The 20571-nt window shown below is 36.8% G+C and overlaps 1 protein-coding gene across 1 annotated transcript in view; it reads right to left on the minus strand.

Moving 5' to 3' along the window:
- The window catches only part of LOC149209150 (uncharacterized), an 89832-nt gene extending 69986 nt beyond the window's left edge, over positions 1-19846 (minus strand). Inside the window, exons 1-2 of the mRNA XM_089398526.1 lie at positions 19295-19846; positions 18932-19208 (exon numbers count right to left, since the gene is read on the minus strand). Of these exons, the coding sequence (XP_089254652.1) occupies positions 18932-19208; positions 19295-19725 (708 nt within the window). The 5' untranslated portion in view covers positions 19726-19846. The remainder of the gene's footprint in view (positions 1-18931; positions 19209-19294) is intronic.
- Between the last annotated feature and the right edge of the window lie 725 nt (positions 19847-20571).

Here is a 20571-nt window from a genome sequence, read left to right on the forward strand (position 1 = left end):
GTCTTATGACCAATTCAGTATTATCTCAAAATTAAGGGTGGAAATCAAAACCATGCCTTACAATCATACACCAAGAACATAGATTGAGAAGTTCATAAATAAAGAAAAATGGGAGGAGAATGCACTTCAAGAAGCAGAAGAACATGTTTTATCTCCTTCTACTCTTCAGACTCCTACTTCTCAAACCAAGCATGACAAGAGGCCTAGAGAAGGATCTTCATCATCAGCAGTTGGAGAAAAGTAATTCATACATTATCAAAAGAAATCAAGGATTGACTCCAAAGGTACTACTACTACTCAAGGTCAGAAGGATCCTATCCTCATCAATTTGGATGATTCATAGGTATTCATAGGGACAAAAAAACCTAATTTGCAAGAGCAAGTTAGATAAAGGAACCAAACATATTCACTAATTTCCTTCAAATTAAGAAGAAGAATGAAGCTTTAAATGAAAATTTTTATGCACATGTTTGGACGAAGACTTATACTTCACACCACAGATTGTTGACAACTTTTGACAACGAAAAGGGAAGAATGCAAATGGATTTTCTACAGGCTCAAGTCCGTTTTCCCAAAGCCTCTTCTAATTATAAGAAGACTGTATTTTCCTTCGATGCTAATCAGATACACCCAATTGATCAAATGGACATGCATAGACAGTTCGATGAGATTCTTTTCTATACCATGACCAATACTGCTATGGCATTTTCAAAACTCAGAATTTCTCTGTCAAATGTGAAGTCATAATTGAAGATTGAAAAGGCATCATACTTAGAAAAGGATAACAAGGTCAAGTTATTAAGAGACTTAGTGATTAAAATTTCATATGACGCTGCTGATGTTAAGGCTGTAGAATATATTATCAAAAAGAAAAATACAGATATCGTAGCATTAAGGAAGCAACTCAAACTTCCTTCTATAGAGTACCCTCGGACCAAGGAGATAGTAGAAAGTCAACAACACAACGAAGAAATTCTCAAGCTGATCATTGAGCAGAATGTACAGATAAATACCATGGAGGAGAAAATTGAGAAATTACTTAAGGAAAAAGAACAATTTAATCTGTTAGTTATAGATCCCAACACAACTATTCCTATACAGTAGAATATACATCAACAACAGGGTATTTGAATAAACTCTTACAAGAACTAACTCACTAGAAACAAGAGAATGTAAGGCTTCACAAGGAATTTAAAAATCGAGAAGCCCAGAAGATAAATAATGACACTTTGTATGTTGAAGAAATGCAGAAGACCCACATGTTAAACAAAAGAATATAAGAGTTTTAGAGTGAGTCATTAATGGCTCAAACCTTGGCTGAAGCCAAGGAAAGAATTTGGTAAAATATTAGTCAGGCCATAACTAAAGTATGGCGGTCCATTCAGATCATTGTTTAGTAGGAGGAACTTATAAATAAATGTCAAATAGTTATTTATGAAGTGAAGAAACTTCTTAAAGATAAACCAAGTGAAGATATAGACATGATCAAAGTTCTTAATTCAAAAACAAGGGTCCAGTTCGAGCAGATTGAGATTTTGGACAGGACAGAAACCATTTTGGAGATCAGGAAGGTTTTGCATAAAAAGAACCTTATGACTCAATTAGAGACAAAATTCCAAACCTTGAAGATTTTTGTTCAAAGGTTTCATTTTAAGTTTAATTTACTAAATCAGAGAGGACTACCATGATTAGTGGCCCCAAATGACAGGTTGATCAGTTTGGAAGAATACTGCCAAAAGCTTTATACTATAACAATCAATAAAGAAAATTTTGCAGGCATAAAGGGTCATATTACGGGGAAGAAAATGTTAGAAGCTTTAGATTTTGACTTGACTATTAAGCATGAGATTAAACACATTTTTGTAAATAAGCCCACTTTTGAGAAATACACCGAGGTTGATGAAGTTTATAGGAAATTGGTAAATCTTGTTATACCAAGTGAAGACCAATGGGATCACTTGTGTGAGTTTATTGATTAACTTTAAACAACAACTGAAAGAAATTGGGCATCACTTTTTGGGGACTGCATCATCAACAGGTTCCTAAAGAATAGTGCCAGCACTTAGTAGTTTTGAAATTCCTATAGTTTTGTACTATTTTTGTATTTTTATTTTGAAAATATCTAGAAGAACTTTTTGTATAAATAACTCCTCCTTCAAGTTAGTAAGGGTTGAACCCTTGGATGAGATTTGAGAACATAATTGTAACCAAGTTGGAGATTTACTTCAAGTTAATGAAAGGGTTCTAAATTTTCCTTCTATAATTTGTCTCCTAATAATTTTTTCTTATGTGCTTATTTCATTATGTATTTCTTGATATATTTAAGTATTTGTGGAGAGATCTGGGTAAGATCATACTAAGTATCATTCAGTCTTAAATCCCCTATGAATAAACAATAACTAGGGACTAGTTTATAAGACTATCTATTATTATAAACTACTCTATATTAATTAATTGTCATACAAATCTGCATTTGTTTAAATATATTTTGTTCTACAGGAAACATTTTTTGCATGTATTCTTTTGTTATAACCAGTCAAATATTCGATTTGAATATTTAGCAAGTTATATTTCATCAAGATTCTGGTATTCACTTATTTTAAATTAGTTAACTATAGCTAGACAAAAATAATCACTTTCATTTAACTTAGTAACTGGTAAGGCTTAAGCACCTATTTTCAAATCATTCATAACATTGGTCATCCAAAAACCTTAAAAAACAAAACATTTAGATTCTCTCACATGACTAACTATCCTAGATTCATCTCAGAAGACAATAGGTGACAAAGGGACTAATAACAACAATAGAGGGTGACATGGAACTCTAGGCATGTAACACATCTCATGTAGATTCAACATTGTTGGGTGGCCAAGAGGGCCAAAAGTGGGTGACACATGGCACCACTTGGCCAGTTAGATGTGGCATCCTTGCCTGAGGTATTAGCTCTAAGAGGACATGGCTGACAGGCCATCCTAGCAAAAATACGATTGATTAAGGTGTTAGTGGTGTGGTCCCATGGGACATGTAACCCTGAAATTAACCAATCTTGCAAGAAACAAATATCTGGGAAAACTCGTCTCGGAAGTTACAAAGGGATGCACAGGTAGAAATGTACCAAGTTTATTGGCATAGGATAGAGATGAGAGATAGAAAGGTAAGTTGATAGGTGATGACAATAGTTCTGTTCTAAGAGGACATGGCTTATAAGTAATCTTGGTGAAATTATGATTGGTTTCTATGTTAGGCAGTGGTCCCAATGAGACACATTACCTTAGAAGTAACATAATTGCAGAAGAAAAGATCTCGGTGGTAATAAAAGGTGCTCCATTGAATTTTTGTTGAGACATAAAGTCTAAGAAATAAGCACCAGGAAACGGTTCTATGAGGATGTAAAGACCACAAGTGCACAATCTTTGTGAACAAAGGTTAAGCACTTAGGGTTATGGTGCAAAGGGGCGCAATAGGAATTTTAGTAGGGTTTCACATGTTAATGTAACCAAAAGCTTATGGGTCTATTTCATTAAGAAATTTCATGAGTTTTTATTGAAAAAGAACCAAGGACTAAACATTATGGGCCTATATTTCAATGGAGCTTGAATAGGTCGAAAACTTTAGCTCATCTTCTTTGAATTTGGTAGTTCTACCAAATTGGATTTCTGCCATATAAATATTTAACATGATCAAAGTGGTTTGCAGCTAAATTTAAAATTTGGTGTCATTGATATCAAGGTAGCAAGGACAACAATTTTATTGAAATAATTAATAGAGCCTAGCTCATTAAACAAGAACAAGTAAAACCTACTACTTAAATTAATTGTGAAAACATGGAATTATGAAGGAAGGAATGAAGAAGGCAAAGAGGACAATGACCTGCAAAAGAGTATTAATGTAGTTTAGACCAAGAGATCTAAATATCGTTTCGAAGTACATATTATGTGTTCGAGAGCCAAGCTATTTGTAGAGACAAAATTTAATGGAGGAACTACTTGAGTATGCAGATGGACTAAGAATTAATTCTCAGCATTGGAAAAGATCTTAGGTCCTATTGTCACTCACTTCTTTAAAAGTTATCAGTTTCCCATAGTGTAGAAAAGCAGTGAAATTCGAATCCATTTCCCAAGCAACAGAAGCTCCCATAGCTTAATCAATCCCTCTCCATTGCATAATGCTTGTGATAAGCTTTCCAACAATATATGCAAGTCAAAAATGGACTTTTGGATCAGAAGTTAGAGAAATTTTAAAGTTTCCCTTGGAAAGCTAGAAAAAAAAAGGGAAATAGCCCAAAGGAAAAGGCTCATCAAAAATCGCAATCAAAGCTTCCTTCGGCAACAAAGGAAGGTAGTAAGATCAATGATCAGCTGATCACCAATATCACAAGTCGGCTATTGGCGGGACCAAGGCAGAGCGCAAATCGAAATCAGTGGTCGAATGGTCTAGGACACATAGCCTATCAAAGTGTTGAGGGCCCCGAAATCGGGTCAACAACAAGGGGGATACCCACCCGGTCGGGAACCTGGTTGGCGGCTCCGTGCCCGTTTGGTGTAGCGGGTCCGACTGGGGGTAATGGGACCAGTTTCCCAATGTGAGGGGTGTGTGTGTGTGTAGAGTTTGATGTATTGATCTAGGGGTATTTTAAGCTAATTTAATTCTAACTTCTAAACTAACTCTATGCTATTGTAATCTAATGAAAAATAATACATCTAATCTACGCTAACCCGGGGTATTTTTCTTCTATTATGCGATCTAAAAAGATTTCGAACAATAGCTGGTAATAAAGATCATTCAGCTATCATAAGAATAGAAATCCATTAAGATAAACCATTATGCATAAAAAGTTAGGCAAAAAAGTTGTGAACAGCATATCGCATAATTAGTTATTCATATGTCAAGCACAAATAAATGACTCCACCATACAGAAGTGCCAAATGGTACTACACACATTCATACATTAAGATATAAAGAACTCAGCTGCATATCACTTTAGGAATATAAGCAGAAATTAGTCAAGAGATAAAAGTACCATTTATGACTGATTTCACTAATAAACTTCAAGCAATAACGATTTATTTCTACTTGTTCTAATATCTGCTAAGAGTACAGAAGTGCAACATCAGTAACATACATTAAAATGCAAACATAAATAAATCTCGATCCATCCATTCATCAAAAACCCCCTCCGAGGGTGCAAAAGTGCATGTTCTGAGGACAAGTTTTTTGACAGATCTCCGGACCCTTCTCCAAATTCCATGAGAATGGTTAAATACTACTAACTAATTAATCTTAATTACACAAATTTAGGGAACGGCTTCAAATGACCGCCCTTTTACTAAAAGCAAATTTATTTCTAAAAATCAAATCTAATTTCTAACCATTTCTGTATCTGCTCCTTAGTGTTGTAAGCAATGCGCTGTTCGCCGTGAAAGAGTCGGCTGGTTGTCCATTCCTTTTGTTCAAGCTTCAAAATTAGAAATAACAAGAGCTGGCACCTCTTTCTGACAGACTAGAAGATATTTTCGAAAACCTTTCTCTAGCTGGGTGTATTCGTTGTGCGTACACTTAGTACAACCCAGGTTCCTTTCGAACTGATTTTGTTGTTGCTATTTTGGTTTCCGGTCATGCGAATGACTCAATGAGTTAGGAGTCGCGTTGTATGGACAATCCCCTGTATCGAGAATTGCTTTCGTTCTTTGTTCCAGGCTTTTCTGGAGCGTCCTCCTTCTTTTGCGTTTCTCTTTTTGCTTTACCCAGTCTGAGCTTCAAGATCTTTTGCAAACACGCTGCTTTTGTGTGCCTTTGACTCTGAGTCTTAGATAGTCTATTTTCATCAGCGCCTGTTGGGTGATACTCTGGAATCCGCGGTCCTGCTGCATGCGGCATCCATTTGCGGAGGCATCTTCTCTCTGTTACTCCATTGGCGCTTTCCTCTTTTCCTTAGATGTTTCCTGCATATAGGTTTATATCAGTTACATGTCTTGCAGTTTACGCAAAGAAGAAGAGAAATGACGAAAAGATTGACATGAAAGCATTAAGTTCTAATGAATGTGTAATTCTGACACTCATCATGATTTGACTCTTCGAAAAACGCGATACAATCATTCTTGGATACTGAAGCATGCGATCATTAATTTCCCTTAAGGTGCGCGCTCAATTTTGGGTTTACCGTTTATGTCGGAGAATTCTTGCGATGAGTCCTTTCTGCGATTGGAATCGCAGTATCGAGGACTGCGACGTCATTAAGTGTTATCGCAAATTGCCAATATAGGAGATCGCAGTTTTGTATGATCGCAGATCGCAAGATTTTCGCTTTATCACTCTGTGCTGCTTATGCAACATTGCGACACACGACGTCGCATATCGGCCGTTGGCGATTCCTTAGGTTTTCCCTTTTTGAGCGCTTTTAATGCACGCGATGCGATGGGTTCTCGCGTCGCTCTTTTTCAGTGTATTTATGCGCTTTGGGAAAACGCTTCTCTCTACCTTTGCGACGCGATATAGCTCTTAGGGAGTTAATACAAAAGATTTTTTAAACAAAATATTTTTTTGGATTTTTGGTTAAGGGTCCCCCTTTGCTTGATGTTATTACTAATATCAAACAAAGAGGGGGGTTGTTGGTGACCACAACAATGGCGATTCACTGTGAAGAACCAGTTATCTCTGCTTTTCTATTGACCGTTCACTTCCGAAACAGCAAAATTTTATATGTCTAAATTTTGTTATGGACAGATAGAGTAGATTACCACTCACCTCATCAACGATACTTTGTCTCAACCTTTTTTATATCCCAATTGCTTGCTTCCTCAGGCTTTTTCTTGCATTCGCACCAGACATTACTTGGTCTTGATTAAAGATAAAATAAGGTCTTCTCTGCGTATTGGCTTAAAAGTATGCTCATTTGTCGTAGGTATAGCCTCTGCTGCCCGCAAGCGTCCATAGCCTCGACAGGGTTACCATGTTATCCAGCAATGATCCTTTTTCCTGCTTGAGGTTACTCGCAACATTCCAGAGAAAAAATCCTTTTTTGACACACTTTTCCTTTTTTAATTCTCTAAAGAACAATGTCTTGGTTTGGTGGCCAAATTATGACACAGTCATTCACTTGATTTACACTTTTGCTGAACAAGCCGGCTCGTGATGAGACCTCTTGTCTTTTGATTGCAACAATCTTAAGTCGTTGCCCTGTTTTGATAGACAGTATTGGCAAAGTCAACAAGTTATAATATATGTGATCATGATAAGTCGGCTCGTGATGAGACCTCTTATTCTTTGAGATATAGTGTTTTCCTTAGATTGTTTCTCTGAATGCTGCAATTTCCTTTTAGCAGGGAGGAAGTCATTATTTTTCCTTAAGAAAGCTCTGGACGACAATAATAGAGTTTTTGAAAACAACAGTTTTGCAGAGAATACTTATTTTATTATTGATGATACCTTTCATTGTGTTGATACAAAACAATTCTTTACCAAAGGTTGCTTTTGTCAAAGTTTTTTAGAGGTTGAAACTAGCATCGTAATCAAGGTGAAGTTAACTATTTGTCAATAATAAAATTCAGATTTTACAAAAATTTTGCTATTTGTACAAGCGAAATCAAAATCTGATAGAGAATCGGCGTGCTCTTTCATGAATCCTTTTAAATGATCATTTACAACTGGTTTTATTCATAAAAAGAGAAAAACAAAACAAAATAAAAACTAAAAATTAAATCTATCCTACAAAAATTAGAAGATTTCTCTTCTATGGAAAATATATTTTGAGAATTTGTCCATTCACAGGCAGAGAATCTCTCCTGCCTGTTAAATCCTGCAACACAAAAGTCGATGGGCCTATGACCTCTACAATCTGAAAAGGACCAAGCCACAGCTTCTGGAATTTCGTATGTTTGCCCTTTTCTTCATGAGCCTTATCCCATTTTAAAACTAAATCTCCCATCTGAAAAAAATTTCTGGTCATTATGTTTGAGTCAAAAGAGGATTTTATTAGTGCTTGGTGGTGAGCATGGGTTTTCTTAGCTTGTTCTCGTCATTCTTCTAGTTTGGTTATTTCCATTTGTCTTAATTGTAAGGAGGAAGTAGGTACTTCATCAATGTATTGCACTAAAGACAAAGAGGGAATGACTAGGTGAGTCGGAAGAACCGCTTCTCTCCCATAAACTAAATTAAAGGGAGAAGTGCCGATAGAAGCTTTCTTTGTAATTCTATCTGCCCATAAGGCATTTACCAGCGCTTTGTGTCGATTCTTTTGGTTTTGGTCGACTATCTTTTTAATTATCCTGATTAGGTTCTTGTTTGTTGATTCGGCCAACCCGTTACCTTGCGGATAGTAGTTGGCAGAATACTTCAGTTTGAACCCTCTTTTGAGCGCAAACTCAGTCATTGCATTTCCAGAAAAATATGATGCATTATCAAACATTAAGGCCGTTGGCAATCCAAACCTAGTGATGATAAATTGATCTATGAATTCAATAATGTTTTCAGAATTAGCTGTCTTGAGAGGAACTGCTTCTACCCATTTGGTAAAATAGTCAGTTGCCGTGAGGATATACCTATGCTGTTTAGAAGAGTGAGGAATGATCTCACCTATTATGTCTAGGCCCCATTGACTGAACGGTTGCTCAATGTTAACCGGCTACAGTGGCATGGATGACTTCTTTTGTTTCCCTGCAGCAGTCTGGCAGACTTGGCATTTCCTTACGTAGTTGTATGAGTCTTTGAACAACGTGGGCCAGTAATATCCTGCATGCAAGATTTTATGGGCGGTGGCTTCTCCAGCATAGTGTCCACCTGCTGGTCCATCGTGAAGTTCCTGCAAAACCTTTTCGGCTTCAGTTTTCTCAAGACATCTAAGAAGCACAGAATCGTAATTTCTTTTAAACAGAACATCATTTATGAGCTGGTATTGTTTAGCTTTCAATCTCAGGGCTCTCTTCTTGGTGTGATCCAGGTGAAATGGAGCATACCCGTCCTTAAGAAAATAAATGGTGTCAGCATATAATGATTCTGCGTCGTTTAGGCTTACCTCATACGTGTGTACCTCTTCAGACGAGTTCTCAGGAATTTGCGATGCTCCAGCTAACATCTTGTAGAAGCCTTGACCTCTCACGATGTGTGCTGGCTTGATCTCAAGATCGTACTCTTGTAAGGCGGTGATCCAATTCGCTCTCTTTTCGCCCACGTCCTTCTGTATCAGGAGGTTTCTTACCGCTGGGAACGGTACTATGACTTTGGTATGGGCTTTTAGCAAGAAAGGTCTGAAATATTTGATCGCTTTGAAAACGGTATATGCCTGTTTCTCTACGTCTGAGTAATTAAGTTCAGCACCTTGTAAGTTCGAGCTAAAGAATGCGATTGGAGCTTCTACCTTTTCTTGATTCGCTTGAGTTAAAATCACAACATAAGATTTCTCTGAGGCAAATGTGTATAAGATAAAAGGTTCTGAAAAATTTGGGGTTGCTAAAGATGGAGCGTTGATGATAGTTTGTTTGATTAACTTGAATGCTTCATGCTCATCTAGACCCCATTTGAAATTTGAATTTTTTTTTATCATATTTTGTAAGGGAGAAATAATACGTGAAAAATCCGGGACAAATCTTTTGACAAAATTGATCTGTCCAAGGAAGGATTGCATGGTCTTTTTTTTATGGGGCATGGATATCTTGGAAATTTCTTTGATTTTGTCAGGTTCAATGTGAATACCAGATTTTGACACTATGAATCCTAGCAATTTCCCTTCGCTTAATGCAAAGAAAGATTTCTTTGGGTTGAGCGAAATCCCATACCTCAAACATCTTTGAAAGATTTGCTTCAAATCTTTGAGGTGGTCACTTCCATTCTTGGAGTACACTGTTATATTGTCCAGGTAAATCACTACCGATTTATTGACTAACCCTTTAAACGCGATGTCCATGGCTCTCTGAAAGGTAGCTCCGGCATTGATCAGACCAAATGGCATCTTCCGATATGCATAATTGCCCCATTTGGTTCGTAACGTAGTCTTTAACTGATCATCGGGATGCACTAGTACTTGATTGTATCCTGAAAATCCATCCAGGAAAGACATTAATTCTGAGCCTGCTACTGCCTGTAATATTTGTTCCATAGGTGGGAGGGGAAAGTTATCTTTCTGACAGGCTTTGTTGAGATTTCAGAAATCGATACAGATTCTAATGTCTCCTTTTTTCTTCCTAACGGGTACCATATTGGATACCCATTTGGAATTCCTGACGGGGAAAATTATTCTGGCTCTCAACAACTTATTAATCTCAGTTTTTATCTGATTTTCTAAGTTAGGGTGTATTTTTTTGAGCTTTTGCTGGACAGGTTTTTCATTGTCAATCATAGGGATAGTGTGCTGAATGATAGAAGTGTTGTAAGTCTTCATCTCATCGTAATTCCAGGCAAAAACGTTTTTGTACTGTCTCAAGATGGATATATGCTGATTTCTCTTCAGGGGCTAGGCCGTGGCCTAGGTTAATGTTTTGTGGCTTCTGACCGGTCCCTAGGTTTACTAATTCATAGTTCAGGGTAGAACTGTAAAGTTTAGCATTGGCAGACCTTTTAAACCGACTTTTCAAATCATATAAATCTTCTAACTTGACCACTGATTTCGGTATATCATTGTCAGTGCTACTTTGTTCTGTTTGGTGATCATGACAGTCTTCATCGATTATCTGGTTTGAGTAGGATCCTTCAGAAGTAAGGAAATTTACGATGTCAGGATCGTCGTTGAATACTCTCCAATTGGTTCTAAATCACATGGAAGCACCAGTTCTGTAGATGAGTCCATTTCAAATGATAGAAAAATAATTGAATTATTTCATATCAGAGTTGTAGTAAATCATACCAAAGTATAAAATCCATTTGATACAGGGTCCCAAGCAAATTTAATTGCAGAATCCCTGGTAAAGAAGCTAGGCTTAGAAACAAAACCGCACCCAAAACCTTACCCGCTGGGATGGATACATGATAAAGCTAAATCGAATGTAACCTAGCAATGCAAGGTAAAATTTGTGATTGTGTCTAAGCTGGTAGATGAAGTAGAGATGGATGTGATACCACTGGACATCTATGGCATGGTATTGTGGAGCCACTACCTGTATGACAGAAAAGCTGTCTTTTTCCACCATGAGAATAAATACCACATCACTAAGGATGGGATAGAGTACATAGTGCGGGCTCATCAAAACAAAATTAATGCCAGCCTCGTAAGCATTGGGCAGATGAAACGGCTGGTAAATTCCAGCAAAACATGCATGCTTATGGTCGTCAGGGAAAAGGAGGCCGAATTCACAGATGCGTTCCAAGGCTGCGATGGGAAGCATAAACAAGAATTGATGGATTTAATCGTTGATTATAATGCATTGTTTTAGGAGCCGCAGGGACTACCTCCATAGAGGGAGATCCAACATGAGATCCACCTGTTGCATGATGCCCCTCTGCCGAATATCGGCATGTACAGAATGTCAGCAGTCGAAATGGAGGAGATCAAGCGTCAAGTGCAGGAATTGCTAGACCAAGGCGTGATCAGGCTGAGCTCCTCCCCATGCAGGTTGTCGATTGTTCTAGTGCCAAAGAAAGACGACAGCTGGAGGATGTGTGTGGGTGTTGAGGGCCTCGAAATCGGGTCAACAACAAGGGGGATACCCACCCGGTCCGAAACCTGGTTGGCGGCTCCTTGCCCATTTGGAGTAGCGGGTCCGACTGGGGGTAATGGGACCAGTTTCCCAATGTGAGGGGTGTGTGTGTGTGTAGAGTTTGACGGTATTGATCTAGGGGTATTTTAAGCTAATTTAATTCTAACTTATAAACTAACTCTATGCTATTGTAATCTAGTGAAAAACAATACATCTAATATACGCTAACCCGGGGTATTTTTCTTCTATTATGCGATCTAAAAAAATTTCGAACAATAGCTGGTAATAAAGATCATTCAGCTATCATAAGAATAGAAATCCATTAAGATAAACCATTCTGCATAAAAAGTTAGGCAAAACAGTTGTGAACAGCATATCGCATAATTAGTTATTCATATGTCAAGCACAAATAAATGACTCCACCGTACAGAAGTGCCAAATGGTAATACACACATTCATACATTAACATATAAAGAACTCAGCTGCATATCAATTTAGGAATATAAGCAGAAATTAGTCAAGAGATAAAAGTACCATTTATGACTGATTTCACTAATAAACTTCAAGCAATAACGATTTATTTCTACTTGTTCTAATATCTGCTAAGAGTACAGAAGTGCAACATCAGTAACAGACATTAAAATGCAAACATAAATAAATCTCGATCCATCCATTCATCAAAAACCCCCTCCGAGGGTGCAAAAGTGCATGTTCTGAGGACAAGTTTTTTGACAGATTTCCGGACCCTTCTCCAATGCAATGAGAAGGGTTAAATACTACTAACCGACTAATCTTAATTACACAAATTTAGGGAATGACTTCAAATGACCGCCCTTTTACTAAAAGCAAATTTATTTCTAAAAATCAAATCTAATTTCTAACCGTTTCTGTATCTGCTCCTTAGTGCTATAAGCAATGCGCTGTTCGCCCTGAAAGAGTCGGCTGGTTGTCCTTTCCTTTTGTTCGAGCTTGAAAATTAGAAATAACAAGAGCTGGCACCTCTTTCTGACAGACTAGAAGATATTTTCGAAAACCTTTCTCTAGCTGGGTGTATTTGCTGTGCGTATACTTAGTACAACCCAGGTTCCTTTCGAACTGATTTTGCTGTTGCTATTTTGGTTTCCGGTCATGCGAATGACTCAATGAGTTAGGAGTCGCGTTGTCTGGACAATCCCCTGTATCGAGAATTTCTTCCGTTCTTTGTTCCAGGCTTTTCTGGAGCGTCCTCCTTCTTTTGCGTTTTTCTTTTTGCTTTACCCAGTCTGAGCTTCAAGATCTTTTGCAAACACGCTGCTTTTGTGCGCCTTTGACTCTGAGTCTTAGATAGTCTATTTTCATCAGCGCCTGTTGGATGATACTCTGGAATCCGCGGTCCTGCTGCATGCGGCATCCATTTGCGGAGGCATCTTCTCTCTGTTACCCCATTGGCGCTTTCCTCTTTTCCTTAGATGTTTCCTGCATATAGATTTATATCAGTTACATGTTTTGCAGTTTACACAAAGAAGAAGAGAAATGACGAAAAGATTGACATGAAAGCATTAAGTTCTAATGAATGCGTAATTATGTCACCCATTATGACTTGACTCTTCGAAAAACGCGATACAATCATTCTTGGATACTGAAGCATGCGATCATTAATTTCCCTTAAGGTGCGCGCTCAATTTTGGGTTTACCGTTTATGTCGGAGAATTCTTGCGATGAGTCCTTTCTGTGATTGGAATCGCAGTATTGAGGACTGCGACATCATTAAGTGTTATCGCAAATTGCCAATATCGCAGATCGCAGTTTTGTATGATCGCAGATCACAGATCGCAAGGTTTTCGCTTTATCACTCTGTGCTGCTTATGCGACATTGCGACGTGCGACGTCGTATATCGGCCGTCGGCGATCCCTTAGGTTTTCCCTTTTTGAGCGCTTTTAATGCACGCGATGCGATGGGTTCTCGCATCGCTCTTTGTTTTAGTGCATTTATGCGCTTTGGGAAAACGCTTCTCTCTACCTTTGCGACGCGATATAGCTCTTAGGGAGTTAATACAAAAGATTTTTTAAACAAAATATTTTTTGGATTTTTGGTTAAGGGTCCCCCTTTGCTTGATGTTATTACTAATATCAAACAAAGAGGGGGGTTGTTGGTGACCACAACAATGGCGATTCACTGTGAAGAACTAGTTATCTCTGCTTTTCTATTGACTGTTCACTTCCGAAACAACAAAATTTTTATATGTCTAAATTTTGTTATGGATAGATAGAGTAGATTACCCCTCACCTTGTCAACGATACTTTGTCTCAACCTTTTTTATATCCCAATTGCTTGCTTCCTCAGGCTTTTTCTTGTATTCGCACCAGACATTACTTGGTCTTGATTAAAGATAAAATAAGGTATTCTCTGCGTACTGGCTTAAAAGTATGCTCATTTGTCGTAGGTATAGCCTCTGCTGCCCGTAAGCGTCCATAGCCTCGACAGGGTTACCATGTTATCCAGCAATGATCCTTTTTCCTGCTTGAGGTTATTTACAACATTTCAGAGAAAAATCTTTTTGACACTTTTTTTTTTTTTTTATTCTCTAAAGAACAATGTCTTGGTTTGGTGGCCAAATTATGACACAGTCATTCACTTGATTTACACTTCTGCTGAACAAGCCGGCTCGCGATGAGACCTCTTGTCTTTTGATTGCAACAATCTTAAGTCGTTGCCCCGTTTTGATAGACAGTATTGGCAAAGTCAGCAAGTTATAATATCTGTGATCATGATAAGCCGGCTCGTGATGAGACCTCTTATTCTTTGAGATACAGTGTTTTCTCGGATTGTTTCTCTGGATGCTGTGATTTCCCTCAGCAGGGAGGAAGTCATTGTTTTTCCTTAAGAAAGCTCTAGACGACAATAATAGAGTTTTTGAAAACAACAGTTTTGCAGAGAATACTTATTTTATTATTGATGATACCTTTCATTGTGCTGATACAAAACAATTCTTTACCAAAGGTTGCTTTTGTCAAAGTTTTTAGAGGTTGAAACTAGCATCGTAATCAAGGTGAAGTTAACTCTATTTATCAATAATAAAATTCAGATTTTCAAAAAATTTGCTATTTGTACAAGCGAAATCAAAATCTGATAGAGAATTGGCGTGCTCTTTCATGAATCCTTTTTAAATGATCATTTACAACGGGTTTTATTCATAAAAAGAGAAAAACAAAACAAAATAAAAACTAAAAATTAAATCTATCCTACTGAAATTAGAAGAATTCTCTTCTATGGAAAATACATTTTGAGAATTTTTCCATTCACAGGCAGAGAATCTCTCCTGCATGTTAAATCCTGCAACACAAAAGTCGATGGGCCTATGACCTCTACAATCTGAAAAGGACCAAGCCACAGCTTCTGGAATTTCGTATGTTTGCCCTTTTCTTCATGAGCCTTATCCCATTTTAAAACTAAATCACCCATCTGAAAGTTTTTTCTGGTTATGATGCTTGAGTCAAAAGAAGATTTTATTAGCGCTTGGTGATGAGCATGGGTTTTCCTAGCTTGTTCTCTTTGCTCTTCTAGTTTGATTATTTCCATTTGTCTTAATCGTAAAGAGGAAGTAGATACTTCATCGATATATTGCACTAAAGACAAAGAGGGAATGACTAGGTGAGTCGAAAGAACCACTTCTCTCCCATAAACTAAATTAAAGGGAGAAGTGCCGATAGAAGCTTTCTTTGTAATTCTATCTGCCCATAAGGCATTTACCAGCGCTTTGTGCCAATTCTTTTGGTTTTGGTCGACTGTCCTTTTAATAATCCTGATCAGGTTCTTGTTTGTTGATTCGGCCAACCCGTTACCTTGCGGATAGTAGTTGGCAGAATACTTCAGTTTGAACCCTCTTTTGAGCGCAAACTCAGTCATTGCATTTCCATAAAAATATGATGCATTATCAAACATTAGGGCCGTTGGCAATCCAAACCTAGTGATGATAAACTGATCTATGAATTCAATAATGTTTTAAGAATTAGCTGTCTTGAGAGGAACTGATTCTACCCATTTGGTAAAATAATCAGTTGCCGTGAGGATATACCTATGCTGTTTAGAAGAGTGAGGAACGATCTCACCTATTATGTCCAGGCCCCATTGACTGAACGGTTGCTCAATGTTAACCGGCTGCAGTGGCATGGATGACTTCTTTTGTTTCCCTGCAGCAGTCTGGCAGACTTGGCATTTCCTTACGTAATTGTATGAGTTTTTGAACAGTGTGGGCCAGTAATATCCTGCATGCAAGATTTTATGTGCGGTGGCTTCTCCAGCATAGTGTCCACCTGCTGGTCCATCGTGAAGTTCCTGCAAAACCTTTTTGGCTTCAGTTTTCTCAAGACATCTAAGAAGCACAGAATCGTAATTTCTTTTAAACAGAACATCATTTATGAGCTGGTATTGTTTAGCTTTCAATCTCAGGGCTCTCTTCTTGGTGTGATCCAGGTGAAATGGAGCATACCCGTTCTTAAGAAAATAAATGGTGTCAGCATATAATGATTCTGCGTCGTTTAGGCTTACCTCATACGTGTGTACCTCTTCAGACGAGTTCTCAGGAATTTTCGATGCTCCAGCTAACATCTTGTAGAAGCCTTGACCTCTCACGATGTGTGCTGGCTTGATCTCAAGATCGTATTCTTGTAAGGCGGTGATCCAATTCGCTCTCTTTTCGCCCATGTCCTTCTGTATCAGGATGTTTCTTACCGCTGGGAACGGTACTATGACTTTGGTATGGGCTTTTAGCAAGAAAGGTCTGAAATATTTGATTGCTTTGAAAACAGCATATACCTATTTCTCCATGTCTGAATAATTAAGTTCAGCACCTTGTAAGTTCGAGCTAAAGAATGCGATTGGAGCTTCTGCCTTTTCTTGATTCGCTTGAGTTAAAATCGCAGCATAAGATTTCTCTGAGGCAAATGTGTATAAGATAAAAGGTTCTGAAAAATTTGGGGTTGCTAAAGATGGAGCGTTGATGATAGCTTGTTTGATTAAGTTGAATGCTTCGTGCTCATCTAGACCCCATTTAAAGTTTGAATTCTTTTTTATCATTTTTTGTAAAGGAGAAATAATACGTGAAAAATCCGGGACAAACCTTTTCACAAAATTGATCTGTCCCAGGAAAGATTGCATGGTCTTTTTTTTATGGGGCATGGATATCTCGGAAATTTCTTTCATTCTGTCAGGTTCAATGTGAATACCAGATTTTGACACTATGAATCCTAGCTATTTCCCTTCACTTAATATGAAAAAAGATTTCTTCGGGTTAAGTGAGATCCCATACCTTAAACATCTTTGAAAGATTTGTTTCAAATCTTTGAGATGGTTGCTTCGTTTTTTGGAGTACACTGTTATATCATCCAGGTAAATCACTACTGATTTATTGACTAACCCTTTAAACGCGATGTCCATGGCTCTCTGAAAGGTAGCTCCGGCATTGATCAGACCAAATGGCATCTTCCGATATGCATAAGTGCCCCATTTGGTTCGGAACGTAGTCTTTAACTGATCATCGGGATGCACCAGTACTTGATTGTATCCTGAAAATCCATCCAGGAAAGACACTAATTCTGAGCCTGCTACTGCCTGTAAAATTTGTTCCATAGGTGGGAGGGGAAAGTTATCTTTCTGACAGGCTTTGTTGAGATTTCGGAAATCGATACAGATTCTAATGTCTCCGTCTTTCTTCCTAACAGGTACCATATTGGATACCCATTTGGAATGCCTGACGGGGAAAATTATTCTGGCTCTCAAGAACTTATTAAGCTCAGTTTTTATCTGATTTTCTAAGTTAGGGTGTATTTTTTTGAGCTTCTGTTGGACAGGTTTTTCATTGTCAATCATAGGGATAGTGTGTTGAATGATAGAAGTGTTGTAAGTCTTCAGCTCATCGTAATTCCAGGAAAAAATGTTTTTGTACTGTCTTAGAAGACGGATATATGCTGATTTTTCTTCAGGGAACAATGTAAACTTTGAAACGGGAACTGATACTGTTACCCGTTTTGTAGAGGTGGCAAAAAAATGACCCGATTTTCAAAAGTGTTGATGCAGAATACACATGTTTTTTTAAGAACATGCTTTTTGGAACTTTAATTTTTTTCATGTGCATTAAGTGGGTGAGGCTCGGTGAATGGTAGTGATTTTCATCCTGATTTTAAAAAGTGTGTATTCTGCATCACACCCTTTTTTTAAAAGACCTATTTTTTGACTTTAAATTTTCTAGTGTGTGAAATGTAAAAAATTATTTTCTAAATTTGATAGTTTTTTAAGTCGTCATTGTATTCATATTTTCTTGTTCTCTATCTTAATTTTTTTTTTTTTTAGTGGGCTTTTTATTGTTTTGCGTTTTTAAATTATAAAGTCGATAGTTTGAATTTTAGATAATCTACATATTTAGACATCTTTTCAACCCCCTTAATTAATTTTTCAATCGACATGAAATAATTGTTTCTAAAAAACAACATTTTTTAACAATGGACATAAAAAATAACCATTTTTAACATAAATATAACAAAAAAACTAAACGTTTTGATAATTTTTTGCTAGAATTAACATGTCAAAATCACAAATTTTATACAAAAATATTAACTAAAAATGGTCAAATAATATTTTTTTTTATGAATTTCATGTCAAAAGGATAATAATAACTACTTTTTTTTCAAAAAAGAATGATTAACTTAAAAATCAATGCAAAAATCACATATTACCAATATTGAACGTATAACAACCCTAATTGAGTGTTTATTCTTCTCATAAAATGTCAAAGTCAAAACATTGCAAAGCTTGAGTTACAATCATAACTTAAATTTAATCAAGAATGTCACGTAATCCAAACTCTTCGTCCTCTAGAGTTTCATCATTGTCCTCTTCCACAATATTTTCTGTTTCATTTTGCTCATTTTGCTCATTTTCCTCTTCTAATGGGTCTTTCATGTCTGCAAATCCCCCAATATGTGTCTTTCCATACATTCCATGTAATGGTGGTTGGGGTTCCTTTGCCTTTTTTTCCACACGTGATTCACTAAAGTCCCCTTTCTTCAACCCAATTTCTTGCATTGCATCTGGAAGAAATTGGAGAGCATTAATTCTTTGCTGAATGAAATTGCATTGTAATGGATCTTTCTCAATTGCAATGCAATTTCTTCCTTTTTGAAGGTAGCATGCTAGTGTTGTACCTAATTATCAAGCACAAAAAAATAATGAAGTAAATTAGTACAATGACATATTAATTAAAAAAAAGAACATATTGAAATTCAATTCCATGTGGCAAAACGTACCTGAGCCAGAAAATAAATCCAGAACCCAATCTCCTTCATTTGAACATATGTCTATAAGATAGTTAATCAATAATTGTGGTTTCTGATAAATGTTAACTATCTCTCCTTTCATTTCTTTGTCTTCATATGTTAGTTTTCTCACAACAGCATCATAAGACAGTATTTGGCTATGACTCTTTTTGTCCACCCGATTAAAAATCATAGACATATGGCTATCATCTTTTGCCCAACTATCAATATGAATGAACTCACAGTCATTTATAAATTGTTGATCTTCATTGTCAAGAAGATTTGACTTTTGCCTGTAACATAAAATAGTAAAATTTCAATTAACTTGTACATAAATTAATTTTTCAACATTAATCAAATATACCTTTAAACATCTTACCATGTAAGCTGCATCCTTGAATTTGTTTTCCCCTTGAAGCTTGACAATAACATTGCCAACTGTGTGTCTGAATGAAATGTCACAAATCTCCATAATGGTGATGACGTCACTTCCTTAAATCCCGCCACCACTTTATTAAAAGCTTGATAAGTATAAGGGTCATTATCATAGCAAATGTTTGGAATATTGAAACCATGGGGAATATCTGCAATAACGAGGGCATAATCCCTTTTTGGTATGAGTTTCGCAATGTCTTCACAGTCGCCTTGTATTACTTGATATTGAATAGTGTCTAGCCCATTCCAAATGAAATGATTAAGAGTTGGATCAAGTTCAACATTCTTAATACGTTGCTTTCTCAGTCTTTCAATCTTTATTTTTTCAATAAAAGTCTTGAAACTGTCTGGTGCTCCATTATCTTCTTTCTTCATCTTTTACCAAACAAACAAATGTATGTGTAAGTTTTAATTTAAATTAAAAATAGTACACAGATGATTAAAACTGAATGTATAAATCAAGTTACCTTTTTAAATGCAAGATAAAAAGCTTTCAATGTTGATGTAGAACTTGAATCTGGATAGTTGCGTACAACATCATCCCAACTATCTTCATTCAACAATTTAACCATTTGTTCCTGAATTTTCATGTAAACTTTGTGACTGCATAGATAAAGTAAGAAAAAGTTAATATACTGATATGTATAACAAATACTACCAATAACAACATGTTTTAGTTAAAAGATAACTATAATCCTGGAAATAAGTAAAAATAATTCAGCAAACTTACTTTTGAAATTCTTCAGACATTTCTTCCAATGATAATTCCCCCGACTTCACACGAGATAATATTGTTTTGACAATTTTTTCATCTTTCACTCCTTGCATCGCCCTCCAAGGCGTGATGGTCATATCGTCTGGAAGTTGCTTCAGTTCAGGCGCTGATTTATTGTTGCTACATATCAATGGCTTAGACTTTCTGACCTTCTGGTTTTTAATGCCAATGTCTTCCCACATGCTAAAAATGTCATCAATCAAATTCCAAATATCTTCAGTTCTAAATGCCAATTGGAAAATGTTATCAACACCTCTGAATAAATCGCTAGATCTGTTGTCTTTTCCATTTTTTGAATTTCCTTTATCTTCAATTTGATAGCCTATTTCCATACAACATTCCTTTCGGAAATCTGTAGTAATATTGATCTTATCCCCACCACATTTTTCTAGGAATTCACTATGAATAAATCTAACCTTTTGGACCAAAGTCATAGACATCCTATA

The sequence above is a fragment of the Pinus tabuliformis genome, chromosome 1_2 (assembly GCF_031772625.1).
Source record: "Pinus tabuliformis cultivar Carrire ecotype Pingquan chromosome 1_2, CPIR1, whole genome shotgun sequence".
Taxonomy (NCBI): Eukaryota; Viridiplantae; Streptophyta; class Pinopsida; order Pinales; family Pinaceae; genus Pinus; species Pinus tabuliformis.